General features: G+C 41.8%; 1 protein-coding gene across 4 annotated transcripts in view; it reads right to left on the bottom strand.

Moving 5' to 3' along the window:
* Positions 1-17,373, bottom strand: part of LOC147013560 (myomesin-1-like) — a 252,103-nt gene that overhangs the window by 60,574 nt on the left and 174,156 nt on the right. For 2 of the 4 annotated variants that reach the window (XM_085855453.1, XM_085855456.1), the window contains 4 exons: positions 7,508-7,595; positions 6,609-6,647; positions 6,378-6,483; positions 5,991-6,154 (listed from right to left, as the gene is read on the bottom strand). In XM_085855453.1, coding sequence (XP_085711579.1) covers positions 5,991-6,154; positions 6,378-6,483; positions 6,609-6,647; positions 7,508-7,595 — 397 coding nt within the window. Of the gene's footprint in view, positions 1-5,990; positions 6,155-6,338; positions 6,484-6,608; positions 6,648-7,507; positions 7,596-14,824; positions 15,007-17,373 lie in introns of those variants that run through there. The other 2 variants (XM_085855454.1, XM_085855455.1) reach the window with 2 other exon arrangements.

The raw sequence follows: 17,373 nt of genomic DNA, 5'->3' as shown, positions 1-17,373 counted from the left end.
TATGAAAAACCCTGTGAATAAACCTGTAAAAATGTGAAAAAACCTGTGAATAAACCTGCAAAAACTTGAAAAAACCCTGTAAATAAACCTGCAAAAACGTGAAAGAACCCTGTGAATAAACCTGCAAAAACATGAAAAAAGCCTGTGAATAAACCTGCAAAAATCCTGTGAATAAACCTGCAAAAACGTGAAAAACCCTGTGAATAAACCTGCAAAAACGTGAAAAACCCAGTGAATAAACCTGCAAAAACATGAAAAACCCTGTGAATAAACCTGCAAAAATGTGAAAAAACCCACAAAAACATGAAAAAAACCCTGTGAATAAACCTGCAAAAACTCAACAAAAACATGGAAAAAACCATGTGATTAAACCTGCAAAAACGTGAAAAAACACTGAGTAAACCTGCAAAAACGAGAAAAAACCCTGTGAATAAACCTGCATCAACTTGAAAAAACCCTGTGAATAAACCTGGAACAACGTGAAAAAACCCCTGTGAATAAACCTGCAAAAACGTGAAAAACCCCCAAAAACATGAAAAAACACTGTGAATAAACGTGCAAAAATATGAAAAACCCTGTGAATAAACCTGTAAAAATGTGAAAAAACCTGTGAATAAACCTGCAAAAACTTGAAAAAACCCTGTAAATAAACCTGCAAAAACGTGAAAGAACCCTGTGAATAAACCTGCAAAAACATGAAAAAAGCCTGTGAATAAACCTGCAAAAATCCTGTGAATAAACCTGCAAAAACGTGAAAAACCCTGTGAATAAACCTGCAAAAACGTGAAAAACCCAGTGAATAAACCTGCAAAAACATGAAAAACCCTGTGAATAAACCTGCAAAAATGTGAAAAAACCCACAAAAACATGAAAAAAAACCCTGTGAATTAACCTGCAAAAATGTGAAAAAACCCACAAAAACATGAAAAAAAACCTGTGAATAAACCTGCAAAAACGTGAAAAAAACACGTAAATAAACCTGCAAAAACGTGAAAAAACCACACAAAAACATGAAAAAAGCCCTATGAATACACCTGCAAAAACTTGAAAAAAAAACCCTGTGAATAAACGTGCAAAAACTCAACAAAAACATGGAAAAAACCATGTGATTAAACCTGCAAAAACGTGAAAAAAACACTGAGTAAACCTGCAAAAACGAGAAAAAACCCTGTGAATAAACCTGCAACAACTTGAAAAAACCCTGTGAATAAACCTGGAAAAACGTGAAAAAACCCCTGTGAATAAACCATCAGAAACTTGAAAAAACCCACAAAAGCATGAAAAACCCCGTGAATAAACCTGCAAAAACGTGAAAAAAACCCTGTGAATAAACCTTAAAAAACGTGAAAAACCCTGTGAATAAACCTGCAAAAACGTGAAAAAAAACGCACAAAAACATGAAAAAACCCTGTGAATAAACCTGAAAAATGTGAAAAAAACCCTGTGAATAAACCTGAAAAAACGTGAAAAACCCTGTGAATAAACCTGTAAAAATGTGAAAAAACCTGTGAATAAACCTGCAAAAATTTAAAAAAAACCCTGTAAATAAACCTGCAAAAACGTGAAAGAACCCTGTGAATAAACCTGCAAAAACGTGAAAAAAAACCCTGTGAATAAACCTGCAAAAATGTGAAAAAAGCCACAAAAACATGAAAAAACCCTGTGAATAAACCTGCAAAAACGTGAAAAAACACAAAAACATGAAAAAACACTGTGAATAAACGTGCAAAAATATGAAAAACCCTGTGAATAAACCTGTAAAAATGTGAAAAAACCTGTGAATAAACCTGCAAAAACTTGAAAAAACCCTGTAAATAAACCTGCAAAAACGTGAAAGAACCCTGTGAATAAACCTGCAAAAACGTGAAACAACCCCGTGAATAAACCTGCAAAAACGTGAAAAAACAATCCCTTGAATAAACCTGCAAAAATGCGAAAAAAAAACAAAAAAGTGCAAATACGTCAACAAAGAAAAACCGCAAAAAAATGCGAAATATAGGGCCACGAATGGCAAAGCAGGCATTTTCTAAACCGCAAATATGCGGCGTTCACGGACAGCGAATCGGCGAATAGCGGGGTCCGACAGTACAACACAATATTTCAAAAACTCCTGGATATAATTGGACGAAACCTGAAGAGAGCTTGGATCTGCGACAATAACGAATTCATTTGATTGTGGTGAAGATCCAGATCTACATACAAGAATTAAAAAGAAAATTGAAGTGATTCTTCACCATTGAGAGATGGAGCCAAAAATGATATATATCGCATGATATTTCAAAATAGGTGGAGAAGTAATCAAAAAACAAGGTGGTTGAGTTGGTTACGTGTTGTGAGAAAATCCATGTTCTCACCAAATTTAGTGTCCCACCCACAACGTCACGTGACCTTTTTCAGGCTCCCACAGGGATTGGTTGGCTAGTCGGCACATGGTGGGTGGGCCGCGGGAGAGCCGGGGTGCCATTGTTGGTGACAGAGGTGGCTCTAAGATCGCGAGTGGAAAAATATATCGAGCTCTCCGAATTGCATGCTTTAATGCGATTTCAAGTGATTTTCAAAACCTCGACAGCACAGTCGCGCTGATCGTTGGATAGCTCCGTCTAAAGGAATGAGTTAAATCCGGACGAGTGTAATCGTTATTCCCGGCTATTGTTGAGCAGAGCTGTGAGTTTTTCGACCTGTTTTTGGAACTCTATTGTTGCCAAGAGTTCTGGCAGGTTTTTTTGTGCTGTGTATTCAATTCTGTTACCAGCCATTTACCAACGAGACACGAAGCCAGAAACATATCTGGAGATGGCGGAGAAGCTGTTGACTTCTGGTGGCATTGATGAGAGCTTGTGGGTCGGCCATCTTGTTAGCTATCTATCTGAAAAGGCGAGGGAGGTATATGCGAGGATGGCAACTGAGGACGTAAACGAATACCGGAAGTTGAAGGCCGAGATTTTGAACGCCTATGCGGTGTCCGCGTGTATTTATAGGCGTAATTTTTTTCAGTTGGACTCGTCAGTCCAGTCAAACCTATGAGGAACATTCGCGGGTCTTGTTGGAACAGCTGCAGAGATGGTTCAAGGGGAGCAGCGTTGAGTTACCTCCAGCGGTTGCGGAACTCCTGGTGCGTTACCGTATCGATCAACAGCTTCCGCCAGACTTAGCGTTGTTTCTTGTCGATAAAGACACTGTTTCCTCGTCAGACTGCGTCAAGCTTATTGATAAACATGTTTTGGCGTGCAAAATGTTGCAAACCACGCAGTCGCCTCGTAAGACGGAGGATTCTGCGATCAAGACCGCCCCCCGTCTGCCCGGTGGCTGGATCAAGGGGAAGGGTTCCCCGATGCCCTCCACTGGTGGCGGTCGCGAGCTGCAGGCCAGGGCACGGCCCTGGTGCGATTTCTGCAAACGCATGGGGCACGGTGGAGACTGCTGCTTCTCTAACCCAGCTAGTCCGGCCTATCGAGGCAACCCAGCTGTTAAATCGGAGGGAGGTCAGTGGAGGTCATCAACTGGGCCCTCGCGCATGACGGTGGAATCGGTGACAGAGGTCACTGCCACTGAGGCTAATTCCATTCATCCTCTGTATCAGGATTATTCAGGGACAGCCTTAGTGGATGGCCCTGATTCGGTGGTGAAGTTTAAGGCCCAATACCTTTGGGATACTGGGGCGACACTGGGTGTTCTCCGGGCGGGGGTAGTTCCGGCCTCCCAGATGCATTATACTGGCGAGTATATCGTCCTTCGGGGCATTAACCAGGTTCCTGGCCGGTATCCCCTTGCTCTCATCAAGGTCCGGAGTGACATTTTTACGGGTCCGGTGGTTCCCTACTACCCGGTACTGGGGGTATCCTTGCTGATTGGCAATGATGCAATGGCCAGGGAGGAGTTATTGACTCTGACCTGTGGGGTGGTCACTAGATCCCAGAGCAAGCAGGTGGAGAGAGTGGCGGAGTCAGACATATCTTCACTCTGGCCCGAGGTGCCTCGCGCCTCGACTCCAGCCTCCAACGGTGACGTTGCTTCAACTGAAGTCCACCCGAGTCTCCAGTCAGGCCAACCTCAGGAGCCGGGCTCCTCAGGGACCGTTCCCGTCTGTGACACGGGGACCCCAGCTACTTGTTCGCCGGTCGGCGAATCCGGTGAGGAGGATCAGTTCTCTGAGACGGTTAGCAACCCCAGTTCTGTGCCTGAGGTCACTCCCACATTGTCTGCGGTCACCAGTCTAGTGGAGGATCAGCACTTCGATCCCACCCTTGCCACCCTCTGGGAAATGGGAGAAGACTCCGAGCCTGGACGAACAGGCTACTATGTGAATGGTGCAGGTGTGCTGATGCATAAATATTCCTCCAAGAACATGTCCTCCACCCAGACGTGGAAGGTACGACACCGAGTTGTCGTACCGGGGAGGCATCGTCAGTCAGTCATGCAATTGGCCCGTGACAATATTTCCTCGGGTCATGTCGGAGCGGCCAAGACCTTAGCCAAGGTCAAGGATCACTATCATGGTGGCAATCCAGGTATTCGCTGTCTATATTGGCCATGGACCCATCACCATCTACATTGACCACCACCCGCTCGGTTGGCTCAGCCAAGCCAAAACCTCCAACCAACGTATTCTGCGCTGGGCGCTTCTCCTCACATAATACGATCTCATAGTCAAACACGTGAAGGAGTGGAGAACAGACCAGCTGACCTCCTTAGTCTCCATCTAGTAGAAAAGGAGCACCAAAGTTAAGTTAAGCCCTTTGTTCCTCCCGAAGGAGCCTTGCTCCTCGGTCCGTTTTCCCTCCTGTAAATGCTTTCCCCAACTTAAGTTTAGTTCCCTTTGTCTCTCTATTGTGGTTCGGGTGATGGGTAAATATGGTGGGGTAGATATTAATGTGGTGTAGTATGTTTAATATTGTGTTGTGGATGAACATTGTTTATTGTACAAGAATGTTAACGATCACCGCCATCATATTGCCCTGTGGTTTGCAACTAGTACAATAACTGGTTTCAAAACACCGTCTATCCGACGGGTTTTACTTCAGGTGGGGAGGACTGTGAGAAAAACCATGTTCTCACAAAATTTAGTGTCCCACCCACAACTTCACGTGACCTTTTTTCAGGCTCCCAGGGATTGGTTGGCGAGTCGGCACGTGGTGGGTGGGCCGCGGGAGAGCCAGGGCGCCATTGTTGGTGACAGACGTGGCTGGAAGATCGCGAGCGGAAAAATATATTGAGCGCTCCGAATCGCATGCTTTAATGCGATTTTCAGACTCTCGACAGTCCAGTCATGCTGATCGTTGATAGCTCCGTCTCAAGGAATGAGTTAAATCCGGACGAGTGTTATCGTTATTCCCGACTATCGTTGAGCGGACCTGTGAGTTGTACGACCTGTTTTTGGAACTCTATTGTTGCCAAGAGTTCTGGCAGGTTTTTTGTGCTGTGTATTCAATTCTGTTACCAGCCATTTTTGAGATCGAGCCAATAAAATATCGTGCCTACCCCGAGAGGCCGATTTGAAACACAGTGGTGTGTTTTGTTCTTCTCTTTGTCCACACGTGGACTGCTTGAAGCTCGGACATTAACGTCAGTATTCCGTGCTGGAAGATCTTAAACAGACGGGATCACGACAGTGTCGAGAACAAGCCAATTTGATTTTGGTTCCAGATCTGTCCTTTCAGTGGGATACAACACGTAAACTGTTCTGACTGGCGGAGGTATGTGTTCTACCGAGTGCCGTTATTGTTAAACTATGTATTTTTCATGCTACAAAATAATATATGGCCATCTGTTTTTACCATATGCACAGTGGTGGGGGTGGGGGGGGCAGGGAAGGGATCAGGGAGAAGGGTCGTGGAAGTGGTGGGATGCTAAAGATAGGCAAAAAGGGGGAAGGAAAGGGTTACTGGTTTAGGTGGAGATTAGAGTGATGTAGGGGAATCAAAATTTCTGCCAAATTAACAAGCATAATTAATCGATAGACCCTAAAATGGCTCTGTTGGCAAAGTACTTACCACTGCCAGAGAAATCTATGACTTTGTTATGCATTTCATCTCCAGCTTGAAGTTCTAGAGTATAATGGCCTTTGTCTTTCTCTGTGGGTTCCTTTATCTGTATCCAAATCTTGTTTTCAGTAACTCCAGCCTGGATTCCTTCTGAAACAGGCAACTTGGAATTCCTGTCAAGAAAAGTTCCAAAATAACGTCAAATGCCTTTTCGGAGATATCTGGATAAAACAAATGCAAGAATTGGATATTTAGCCCTTTTTTACACTTCAGCAATGCAATTCCTGCACTGTTGCAGACAGGGCCAGTCATGCTCTTCAAATAAAGGTAAAAGGCCATACAACTGATTTTCCTTACCATTTCAATCACTACTGTAATGAATCTCACATGGCTCACCCACGTAGCCAAGTAGTCTGTAGAGGGTCCAGGTAATACGGTACAAGGCCGTACAGGATAACACTGTCAGCTGAACTTTTCACCTTCAATTCTGAAGCTTGCCTTGCTGTGGGTGCAAGACCACGTGGGGCTGTGAGACCTGCGCTGTTGATGGAGCTACTCGTTTATACACATTCACATAATACATAATAAAAAGGAGAAAGTGAACAGATGTTCGTTTTCTAAACATACCGCTCATTTTGCACACTTCGGTGATAACTTTGTCAAAAGCTGAGAAACAAAAGATTGGGAATCAGAAAATTAACTAAGTAAACTCAATAAAGAACAAAGAAAAACGTGAAAAGTTTGTTATGCAAGTCATTAAAAGCTGTAAAAGTGGAAGGTATAGTGATAAGATTATGCCCAAGGGGACATCTATTTATTATGTATGCAAAGATGGTGACATTTTAAACCTTCTCCAAACCCTTCCCCTCCTCTACTCTTATTTCCCTCACAAACTTTTTATTTCGCTTTCCACTCCTCCCACATTTCCAGCTCATCAAGTTTTGTATTTTAAATTAATTTTCTGAAATTTGTAGAATTTGTTTTTCACTTGGAAGTTGTGGGTTACGATGTGTAAAGAAAGGTAGAAAAAGTCTGATTTAATGCAATTTAATTCCAGGCTACAAGGCTACAAAAGGTGAAATTTTTGAAAGGGGGTGTAGACTTTCTATAGATACTGTACCTCTGAGCTGTTGAGCATGGAATCCAATCTCGACCCAGCTATAAAATTACCATCACCCTGGTTTTTCACATACAGGGAAGGTATCATGACGTGTGGTATCCCTACTCCATCTGGGCATCCCATCTGATGTCACTAGTTAGTAGACATTAAATATTCCATGGTGTTCTTTACGAGGAGGAGGTGAGCTATTACTGGCACCCTGGCCAAATTCCAGCTCTAACCAACAGGAGGCACTGCATCAGTGTTACTGATGTTAACCCACAGTGACGTGCTGCATACGAACAACGATGGAAATCATCAAAGCAAACTTGAGGTGCTGGAATGTTTAAACCCTCAATGGTTATTGTTCTTCCTTGAAATATTGCCAAAAGAGGGCTAATCCTATTGCATAATGGCTTCCTCATACCTGTCATGGTAAGATCCAGGAGGGTGATTTCTCTTCCCCTCTCATCTTTAAGTTCCAAGCTGAACACGCCTTCATCTCTTCGTGTGATCTGTGAGTTACAAGTTATTGATAGTTACAAGTATTGATAAACTTATGTTTTTGAAAGGGCCAGTCAAGGCAGCTTACATCAATGCCATTCAAATTTGGAGGGGACTTTAAGCTTGACATCTCGTCTGCAAGCTTGCGGATGTTAAAAGCCGAAAGTGCTTAAAAAAAGGTTTGCCATTGTGTGCTGGTGATATAGTAAAAAAAACTCGATTTCTGCTTCAATGTGTAACAACATTTCATCCAGAGCATAGCTGCACTTGAGTACTCATACAACCATGAAACCAGATTTAGAATTAAATTCCAGGTCAAATATACATTTGCTAGATTGAGAGATCAACATGTTATATTGGAGTGATATTACTTAGGCAACTTGGGAATTCAAAGAACACCTTACTCCACACAGTCTTGAGAAAAAAAGGACATGTGAGGGGTCTGTGAGCAGCAAATTTGATTGGTCGAGATGACGTAAAATAGTGTAATATTTTGTCCAAGTACGGTATTGATAAACTTGAGGTTTTTGAAAGTGCCAATAAGGCGACTTGTGTTCTTCAGTGTTCAAGTATATAAAGTAATTCACTTGAAATAAAGTAAAGACTTTAAAGGTCGTAGAATTTTTTTTTCTGAAGTTTACCGGCATTACTGCAGCATCTTTTACGCCAACTTATTTAACACGTTACATTAGTTCTTTGTGCCCGTCGTATGTGTCCTTTATGACGTCGCTAAAAACAGTAAGTTTCCTATTCAGAATGATTTTCAATTTTCTTTGATTCCCAGACAGGCAGACAGAGTAAAAATTAAGCTATGGCAATATATCGATATACCGATTATAATTTTTCATTTGAATCTACCGGTACACCGAAAAATTCGGTATCACAAAAAATAATAACAACACTAATAATAATAATAATAAAAAGGTGCAGCATATCAACAACAAATCGAAGAAGTGTTTACAATCCTTAAATACACTATATCAATATCAGAAGAAAAAAGATAACTCCAACTTCTTTTCTCATGAAAGAAGCTGCAAAAGCAAATTTTCCTTCGATCTCATTCCTCAGACAGAAATCAGTGCACGGGACGACAGTCACTGTAATTCCTAACTTAATGCCTTGTGTTGCATGAATCCTGACCTTGCTGCAGTCATAATTGACAAATCTCTTTGTTAGTGTTTTACTCGTATAGTGCTGGGCCAATTAGAAAATGTGACCATAACCGATTAAAAAAAAACAACCCACCAATTACGATACCGATGCCGATTAATTATAAATCGTCCTAGTGCATTGTGCACACATGAAGTGGATACCGTGCCATCCAATACCGCACCCATGATTGACGCTGAGTGGCTGTGAATCAATACATTTTAAATCCCTTCTCTAATCGATTTTTTTTACAACAAATGATGAGCTGCCATGTGCTCATTCAATAAGCTATTCCATCCCATCCATCCATGGGGCGCTTTCATGCACTCGAGTACGCCTGGAACGTACGGCGTCAAGACTTACTTGGCCAGATAGTAGATTTAACTCTTAACCTCAGCAGTGTGGGCTTCCTTTTTTTTGTACTTGTGACTGTTTCTAAAGCAATTGGTTATTTCATATGAATTAGGTATGCTTTAGAAAGGTTATGTTATTTCTCTCTGTGAGTTTCAAAGCAAAATAAATTTGTGAACACTCAATTTCCGAGCCGTTTGCCTTGTCAACATGTTTTCAAATTTCCAAATTTTTTATACGCATCACACGATGATTGCTAGCTGTTTATAAAGAATAATGTTTCTGCACGTGTCCTTGAAACGTCTATAATGCAATGTTGTTTTTCAAAATTTGTTTATTGAAATTCACCCAAAACAAGGGTGAAAGCTACTCATGGTTTTTGGGTTGCATACAGTACTGTAAATTGGGAATCAGCACTCACACTGACTCCAATCAGCCAATGCCGATTACCAAAAAATTGCCGATTACAGATACCGATAATCGGCCTGTGCAGATTACCAATACCGTCATATATGAAAATGTAATGGTTTGGAACCTGCGTAAAAAAACTGTTGATATCGATATACCGGTATGAGCCCACTGATATATTAATATTGGGGGGGAAAAAATCGATACTGACAGAGCTCAATAAAAATATTATCTTCCTCCTCTCTGCGCATGCATGATCGGGACCAATTCAGAGCCAAAGTACTGCTAAACTACAGGGTTTTTGTCATTCATGTTAAAAATATAATATTCATTTGAATATTAAGTTGTTTCTCGATCATAAACTGACATTTTTAGACAAACAGACAGACAAAGTGAACCAATTGCTTAACCCCACTTTTTTGCTTCGTGCGTGCGGGGTAATAAATGTATCGTGATTTCAAATAATAAAAAATACAGTGTTCCAAAAACACCAAGCTGAAGGATTGTTCAGTGAAAGGATGTCAGTCTCCATTTCTGATTCGATTCACGACAGCAGTTATAAACTGTCTTTATAATGTAATATCAGCAAGGCCCATAGCACTGCAGATACTGCAATCTTTTCAAGATAATCTGAAGCTGAATGACCTATCTGCACTGACTTGTAGATAAAACCCTTGGCATCAATAACAAGAGTGTAAACAATAAGGACAAATGCTTTGTTTGTATATTAAGCCATTGGGATGGGCCAAACGGTCTCCTGTATCCAACTTCTGTGATTCCATGGACCTGACACAATCTGTGAGCTTTCCAACATGCATTTCGGCCAGGGCAAACCCTCAATTCTGGACTTGTTAATGACAAATTTTCCTGCTAATGTGTCCTGTTACTGCATTGCTCCAATTGGTTCATCTGATAATTTGCTTATGAGAGGAAACATCTCTCTGGCTTTTGCCAGAAACAGTCAGGTTCCTTGTGTCCATCATTTGACGTTTGTTGGAATTTTTTTGGAGAGTAGCTTACCCCAACATTTTTGGAAAGTTTAAACAATACCAAAACAGAAAATCCATATTTCACATTTTTTCAATGCATATGATGTGGTCAAATAGGTCGTTTTGGGGTAAAATCCCGTTTTTTTTCATTTCAGCTCTGAAAATTCAAAATTAATCGCAAGCAAGTAACTGATGATGCATAATTGTTAACTAGAGGACAGTTCTTCATATAGAATACACTAGCAAAGTACCCGCCCATGGGCGGGTACAGTTATCTGTTGAATGGCGGTGGTCCCGTCTCGATCGGATGAAATTGAGAAATTGACGTTATCTGGTGACCTTGACCCCGTGACCTTTGACGTTGACTTTGACCTTGATCCCCTTATGTCTGTTCCCAAGGATCACATATGCCAAGTTTCATCTCATTGTATCCAACGGTTTGGCCGTCTATAAAGGACAAAGAAACATGAAAAATTGACGTTTTCGTCAATTTATGACGTCATAACTCGAAAACTGGAAGTCGGAAGTGAATGTCGTCAATGAACTGTCATTTAATTTTGATTATCTGTCGAATGGCGTTGGTCCCGTCTCGATCGGATGAAATTGAAATTACCCGGTGACCTTGACCCCTTGATCCCGTGACCTTTGACTTTGAATTTGACCCTCCCCCCCCCCCCCCCACCATGTCCGTTCTCACGTCCCAAGGATCACTCATGCCAAGTTTCATCTCATTCCATCCAACGGTTCGGCCGCCTATAAAGGACGAACACACACACACACACACACACACACACACACACACACACACACACACACACACACACACACACACACACACACACACACACACACACACACACACACACATACACACAAACATATTCTATTTTTTTTAGTATAGTAGTAGATATATCTGTATTTTGAGCTATGGCTGCCATGGAAACGGCTATCATTTTGTCAAATTACCGTTTATTTAATGTACTGCTTTCAAATCTTGAAACAAGTAACGCATGAATATGGTGATCAGTGAAATGTACTTAATGTCAAATATGAGTTTGTAGCCAATTGGCATCACTGTCTCTAATGTCACTCATCATTGCCATCATCATCATCACTATCGTGGTCATGCCGTTCAATGTTTGAGTCCTCGTCATTCTCACACGAAGTGCTGCACATGCAAAGATCAGTGCATGTTAAGTTCTTGACTCTGCAGGAACATCTCTGTGATGAACATTCTGTCTTGCACTGGCACCTTATTATCTCGATAATTGCCTTTGGTGCAGGGAGAATGTCTGTTGTTGTCGGTTTGAGTTGACTACTCGTGTCCTTGTGGAAGCCATTCTTTAATGGATCAAGAAATGTTTGCTGAGAAATTGCTACTTGACCCCAAACGTATGCCTGGATATGTACCCGCATGATATGCTGTCTCAGAGATGCTACCAAAGTTTAGGGATGCTGGAAATATTGCCCCCACTTGGACAATAACCTGAACAGACAAATCTTGCTAAAGTTGTGTATAGGTCCTCTGACAGTCCAGCATCCTTACAGAGCATAGCAAAGGCATTAACCATGTCGTCATCGGCCTTCAAGTAGCACTGGAACCACTTTGCCTTACCATGTCAAGCGAACCGCCCAGTATTATCGGCACCTGTGAATGCGTGGAAGGCTGGCAATGCCTGGGCTCTCTCCTCACCGAGGGCTTCCAGATTGGCTCAATTTTGACAATGCTAGATGCCATTGAGATAGATATGTGTCTTGGCAGGAGATAATAGTTTGCTATGGCAAGAACCAGAACATCCGTATCAGATGAGAATATCATCAGCTCAATATCTCCCGTGTGTTGCTGTGATGCAGCTATTGCTTGCTGGATCATCAACGTATCGGCCTCCTCATGGTTATTCGCCTCAAATTGGAGACCCCTGTTGCTCGACGTCCGCCCAGATGCCGAAACGACTACCACCTTTGTTGAATCGCGGTTGTATCCAAGAGTTTTCTCTGCCAAGTACTCTGTCAGATCAGCTTTGGTTTGATCATGGGAAAGAAATCGAATCATCGTGATGTGTTTGATACTGGTATCATCCTTGACCTGATATTGGACTGGTGCCTTTCCTTGACGTCTTGTCAAGCACAAAGCCTTGTCATAGGGGTCTGTGGATGACCAAGTGAATGGTGTGGAGGAGCTTGATGACTCCAGACATACTTCGGGCATTTTTCTCTTTCGACCTGGCCCTTTGGCGATATGCGACCCTGATGATAGTGCCTGATCATAACGAACCCTGGCACAACGAATTTGGTCCTTGTTAGTTGTGTTGGAATAGCATGTTCGGTGCCAGACAGCCTTCTTCTTTTGCAACAGTTCTGCTGACATCCCCTCAAGTAGTTTATGAATCTGAACATAATCACCATCCTGTAAAGTGGCTCGCTCCTGTATTGTCTCTATCAAACGGCAGAACGACTCGACTTTTGGTTGCAACACCAAGGACCCTTTCAGGGAAGAATTATCTTGGCACAGGACACATTTTGTCCAGTTCGTTGATCCTTTCGTCTGGCATGAATCCTTGCCACTCAGCGGTACTTCATCCATCATATTGTTGGTCCTGCAAATATAAAAATAAACCAATGTCACCCGCAGGGTGACCCGTATCTTGCCAAAAGGTGACCACGTGTGACTTCTTTAAGGTCACACATAGGTGAACAGAGCTGATATCCAGCAGGAGCGACTCCTTGAGGAATATCTGCCTACGAGAGATTCCGATGAGAATCGTTCTACAGAGTAATCATGAAAAATGTGTGTTTGCCTCATAACGTCACCAAATGACGTCATAATGTCTCAAGCTTGACATATCTAGAAAGCACTCATCGAGGTGTTCAATTTGAGGGACTATACGATATGGTTCCTAAAACTTGAAAATTTGACCTTGGGGTCAAATACGTTTGACCTCAGGCGCTAACCATGAAGGTCAAGGCCAATCGCCACCAAAAACTAATCAGCTGAGCGCCAGACCATATACTACATTCCCATAAAGTTTGGAGACGATTCGATTAAAATTACTCAAAAAATAAGGGTTTCATCGACTCCCCTGATTTGCGACAAAGTGACCTTGACCTTCAAAATTTTATGCGCTGAAAGGGACCTCTATAGGCCTCTGATATGCGAAGTTACAAAAATTTTCCAATGATAACTGTGCTCTGCAGAGTGATTTATACGTGATTTCAAACAAAAAAAAAACAAAAAAAACATATGAAGGTCAAGGCCAATCGCCACCAAAAATTAATCAGCTGAGCGCCAGACCATGAACTATATTCCCATGAAGATTGAAGACGATCCGATCAAAATTACTCAAAAAAATAAGGGTTTCGTTGACTCCACTGATTTGCAACAAAGTGACCTTGACCTTTGACCTTGACCTTCAAAATTTTGTGCGCTGAAAGGGACCTCTATAGGCCTCTGATAGGCGAAGTTACAAAAATTTCCAATGTGCTCTGTAGAATTTTTTTATACGTGATTAGACAAACAAAAAAAATATATAAAAATAAAAATAAAAAACATACAAGCTGACGAACATATCTTGCAAAAACTTCGTTTTGGCAAGATAATAAATCGTCAGCTCATGAATGTCAAATCTATTATACGTGATACAGCCTATAAAACTCGGGCTGTGTCTATGTCTAGGGCCATATCAAGGGCACAAATAACATTCATCACCATAAAAAGCAAACAGATGAGAAAAACAACATCCTTATTTTCTTTGACTAATTTATTGACTTAAACTTACGTGATTTAAACGGAAGATGCGGGTAAATGTCGCAATGATAGAACTTTATTAGAATCCAAAATAAAAACCGCTACTAAGACGTAAAATTACCTGAATAAAATAAAAGCAGAGATGAGTGGGAAATCAACAATACGCGCTAACTACATGCCAGTAAACTAAGTAGAAACTCCAAATAGACTCCCTCTGTAATTCCAACCCCCGGGCACAAAGCTAACCTAATCCTATCCTATTACACAGCAGTTAATCTCATGGAACAAAATACGTCAGTGACTGATTACATTGATGGTGACTTTCTTTCCAGATAAATGAAAGTACGAACCAGCACATAAGGACATATTTAAAGATCAACCCGAAATAATAGAAAAAGGATAAACACAGCTATAACATGACGACTGCCCGACTTCCAACTCCTAGCCTAACAGGAAACGCAATTAACACCTCCAACCCCGTGGCCATTCAAACCATAATCCTACCCCATACAGAAGAACATAATATGACAAAAAGGTACACACGCCTCAAAGGCGATCACAACTTACCGAAAAAAGGAAGAAAGGTGTTGAAAACCGAATATGATGAAACGAAGCTCCGAAGTAAACTGTCATGAATAAATCGAGAATAAACGATGCGAACTGAAAATGACGTCATAGTGCTGCACATGCTTGGACACGCGCCGCGCCCAATCACGACGTCATGCCATGCCCAGCAACCGTAACCTGAGGCGATGGCGTGGCGTCGCGACGTGGCATCACCTATGTTCCCGACAAGATCACACTTACAATACATCAAACCACAAAAACTTAAAATCCAACGTTTTACTTCTGAAGGTGCCGAAACCTTCTGATATTGAACAACAGACACACCAATGTTTCATTGCACAGATGGCTGTTCCCATGGCAACCTACTGTTCCAATACTTGAAAATCATAATACTTATGTGCAAGTTAATCATGGTCACTATATTTAACAATTATTTAAGCCATCCGATGGAAAATATAATTTAAAAAACGATATATTAAAAAATGGCAATTCCACTCCAAAAATGCTGTTTCCATGGCAACCGACAGTCAAAATGCAACATTTTATTATCTTATAAAATCCATTGTTAGCCATTTAACAGTAATCCATCATCAGTTGGTTATTTTGTATTGTTTCAGATTTTTTAAAATTGGAATTAAAAAAAAAGCGTTTTTCACCCCAAAACGACCTTTCCAAAAGTTGAAAAAATGTGAAACATCATTTTTTTATTTAATTAGATTTTAAACTTCTCAAAAATCTATAGGTTTGCTACTCTATAAAAAATTCCAACGAAATTACACAAGTAACCTGACTAAAAGCTGCCTCAGTGCCAGTGAGTCTGGCAATTCACTTCGGCTGACTAGCAGGGACTGCAAGCTGCACTCTCACTTCAGGACTGGTTTTCCATCTCTGCCTCCCCTGATATTAATGCCACCTGGGAATTTTTCCACAAAAGCCCACTTTTTAAAATGCAGATTTACCCCATCCTACCTGCAGTTTTCATACCCATCGCCCATGGTACAGTGAATCCAGCGGTGAGGCATTTGCTTTCAAATAATCTTCCTGGAAGGCAAATCCGACTGAATGCAAACTCAGATCATTCTATAAAGCCTGGGACAAGTGTGTGTTCACTCTCAGGAGAGCCAGAAAGCAACATTTGGCAAATATCAAAGCTTAACTTTCAAACCTGTCTCCAAATACCCGGTGTTGCATTGCCAAGCCTGTCTCTGAGGTATGCCCACACCATCCATCTCTTCTGTCACTTCAAACGGCATCACAGCTGACTGCCGATGAGAAAGCTGAATGTCTCAATTCTGTGTTTGCTTCCAAATCTCACATACCCAAGCCCTCACTCCCTTTACCTACCCTATTCTCTCATACCCAACTGCTCCTGGACAGTGTCTATATCACTTGAGAAGGTGAAGACGTTTCTGACAACCATCAACTCCGATTATGCAACAGGCCCGGCGGCATTAGTGCACGTGCCATAAAAATCTGCTTTGCCACTCTTACTCATCCTCCTTCTACTCTGTTCACCCAATCATTTGGTCTAGTTCATCTTCCATCTACTTGGAAGTTAGCCAACATCACTGCATTCTATAAACATGGTGAAAAACAGATCCTATGGACTACAGTCCATCCAGTCCATCCAGTCCATTGGGACCATACTCTGTACAGAGCGTTGGTGCTGCCGAAGCAGTCTCCTTGGCTATTGGGCACAATCCTGGACAGGTCATGTTCTACAGGCCTATTGGATTACTTCCGATTGTAAGCAAAGCCATGGTATACATCATCGCAGTTGACATCAAATAATTCCATTAAGCCAAAGGCCTGATAGCAGACCGTCAGTTCGGATTCAAGCATTCAAGGCCACCTGCTCTCATGGCTTGTTCCACTCTCATACGCAGCATGTAGCTTTCAACAGGATCCTCTCATCTCCTCTCTCTCTGTTGAGGCTGGAATGTTACAAGGTAGTGTCTTGGGTTTAGTCCTGTTCCTTATCTTCATCAACTAATTTTCCGATTTTTTTTTGGGGAAAATCTTGTTCATCTCTTTACTGATAATTCCACCCTCTGCCAGAACATCCATCATCCTTCAGATAGGCAAGCAGCAGTTTCTTCCCTCACTGCTGACCTTGACAGAATCACAATTTGGTCAAATACTTGGAATATGGCGTTCAATCCTGACAAATGTCACACTTTCACGATATCTCTGTCTCTCCGAAAGGATCGTGTGGCAAATCCTCCCATCTACTTCCTTAACAAAGCTCTTGAATAAGTTTGGTTATCCAAACTGTTGGGCCTTGGCATGCAAAGCAAGCCACTGTCTAAGCATCATCCGCAGCACAGTATCTTAGTAGCAAATCTGAACTTTTGTCAGCTTACAAGGTCTTCCTTCGTAGCTCAATGGAGTATTGCTCTCCCCTTTGGGCTGGCACCTTTACTTTCACATACTGTATTTATTGATGCCGTGTAAACCAAGACCTTCCAAATCATTGGTAACTCTCATGATGAAGCTGAATCTTTGGGCCAGTTTATTCTCACATTGCAGACAGGTCAGTGACCTCTGTCTTCTACAACCTCCTTTCTGATCTTGCACTCT

Source organism: Eptatretus burgeri, chromosome 14, assembly GCF_056783735.1.
Source record: "Eptatretus burgeri isolate ZD-2024b chromosome 14, Ebu_testis_v1, whole genome shotgun sequence".
Taxonomy (NCBI): Eukaryota; Metazoa; Chordata; class Myxini; order Myxiniformes; family Myxinidae; genus Eptatretus; species Eptatretus burgeri.
Note: the sequence above shows the minus strand (reverse complement) of the source record. Positions and strands in the feature narration are given on the sequence as shown.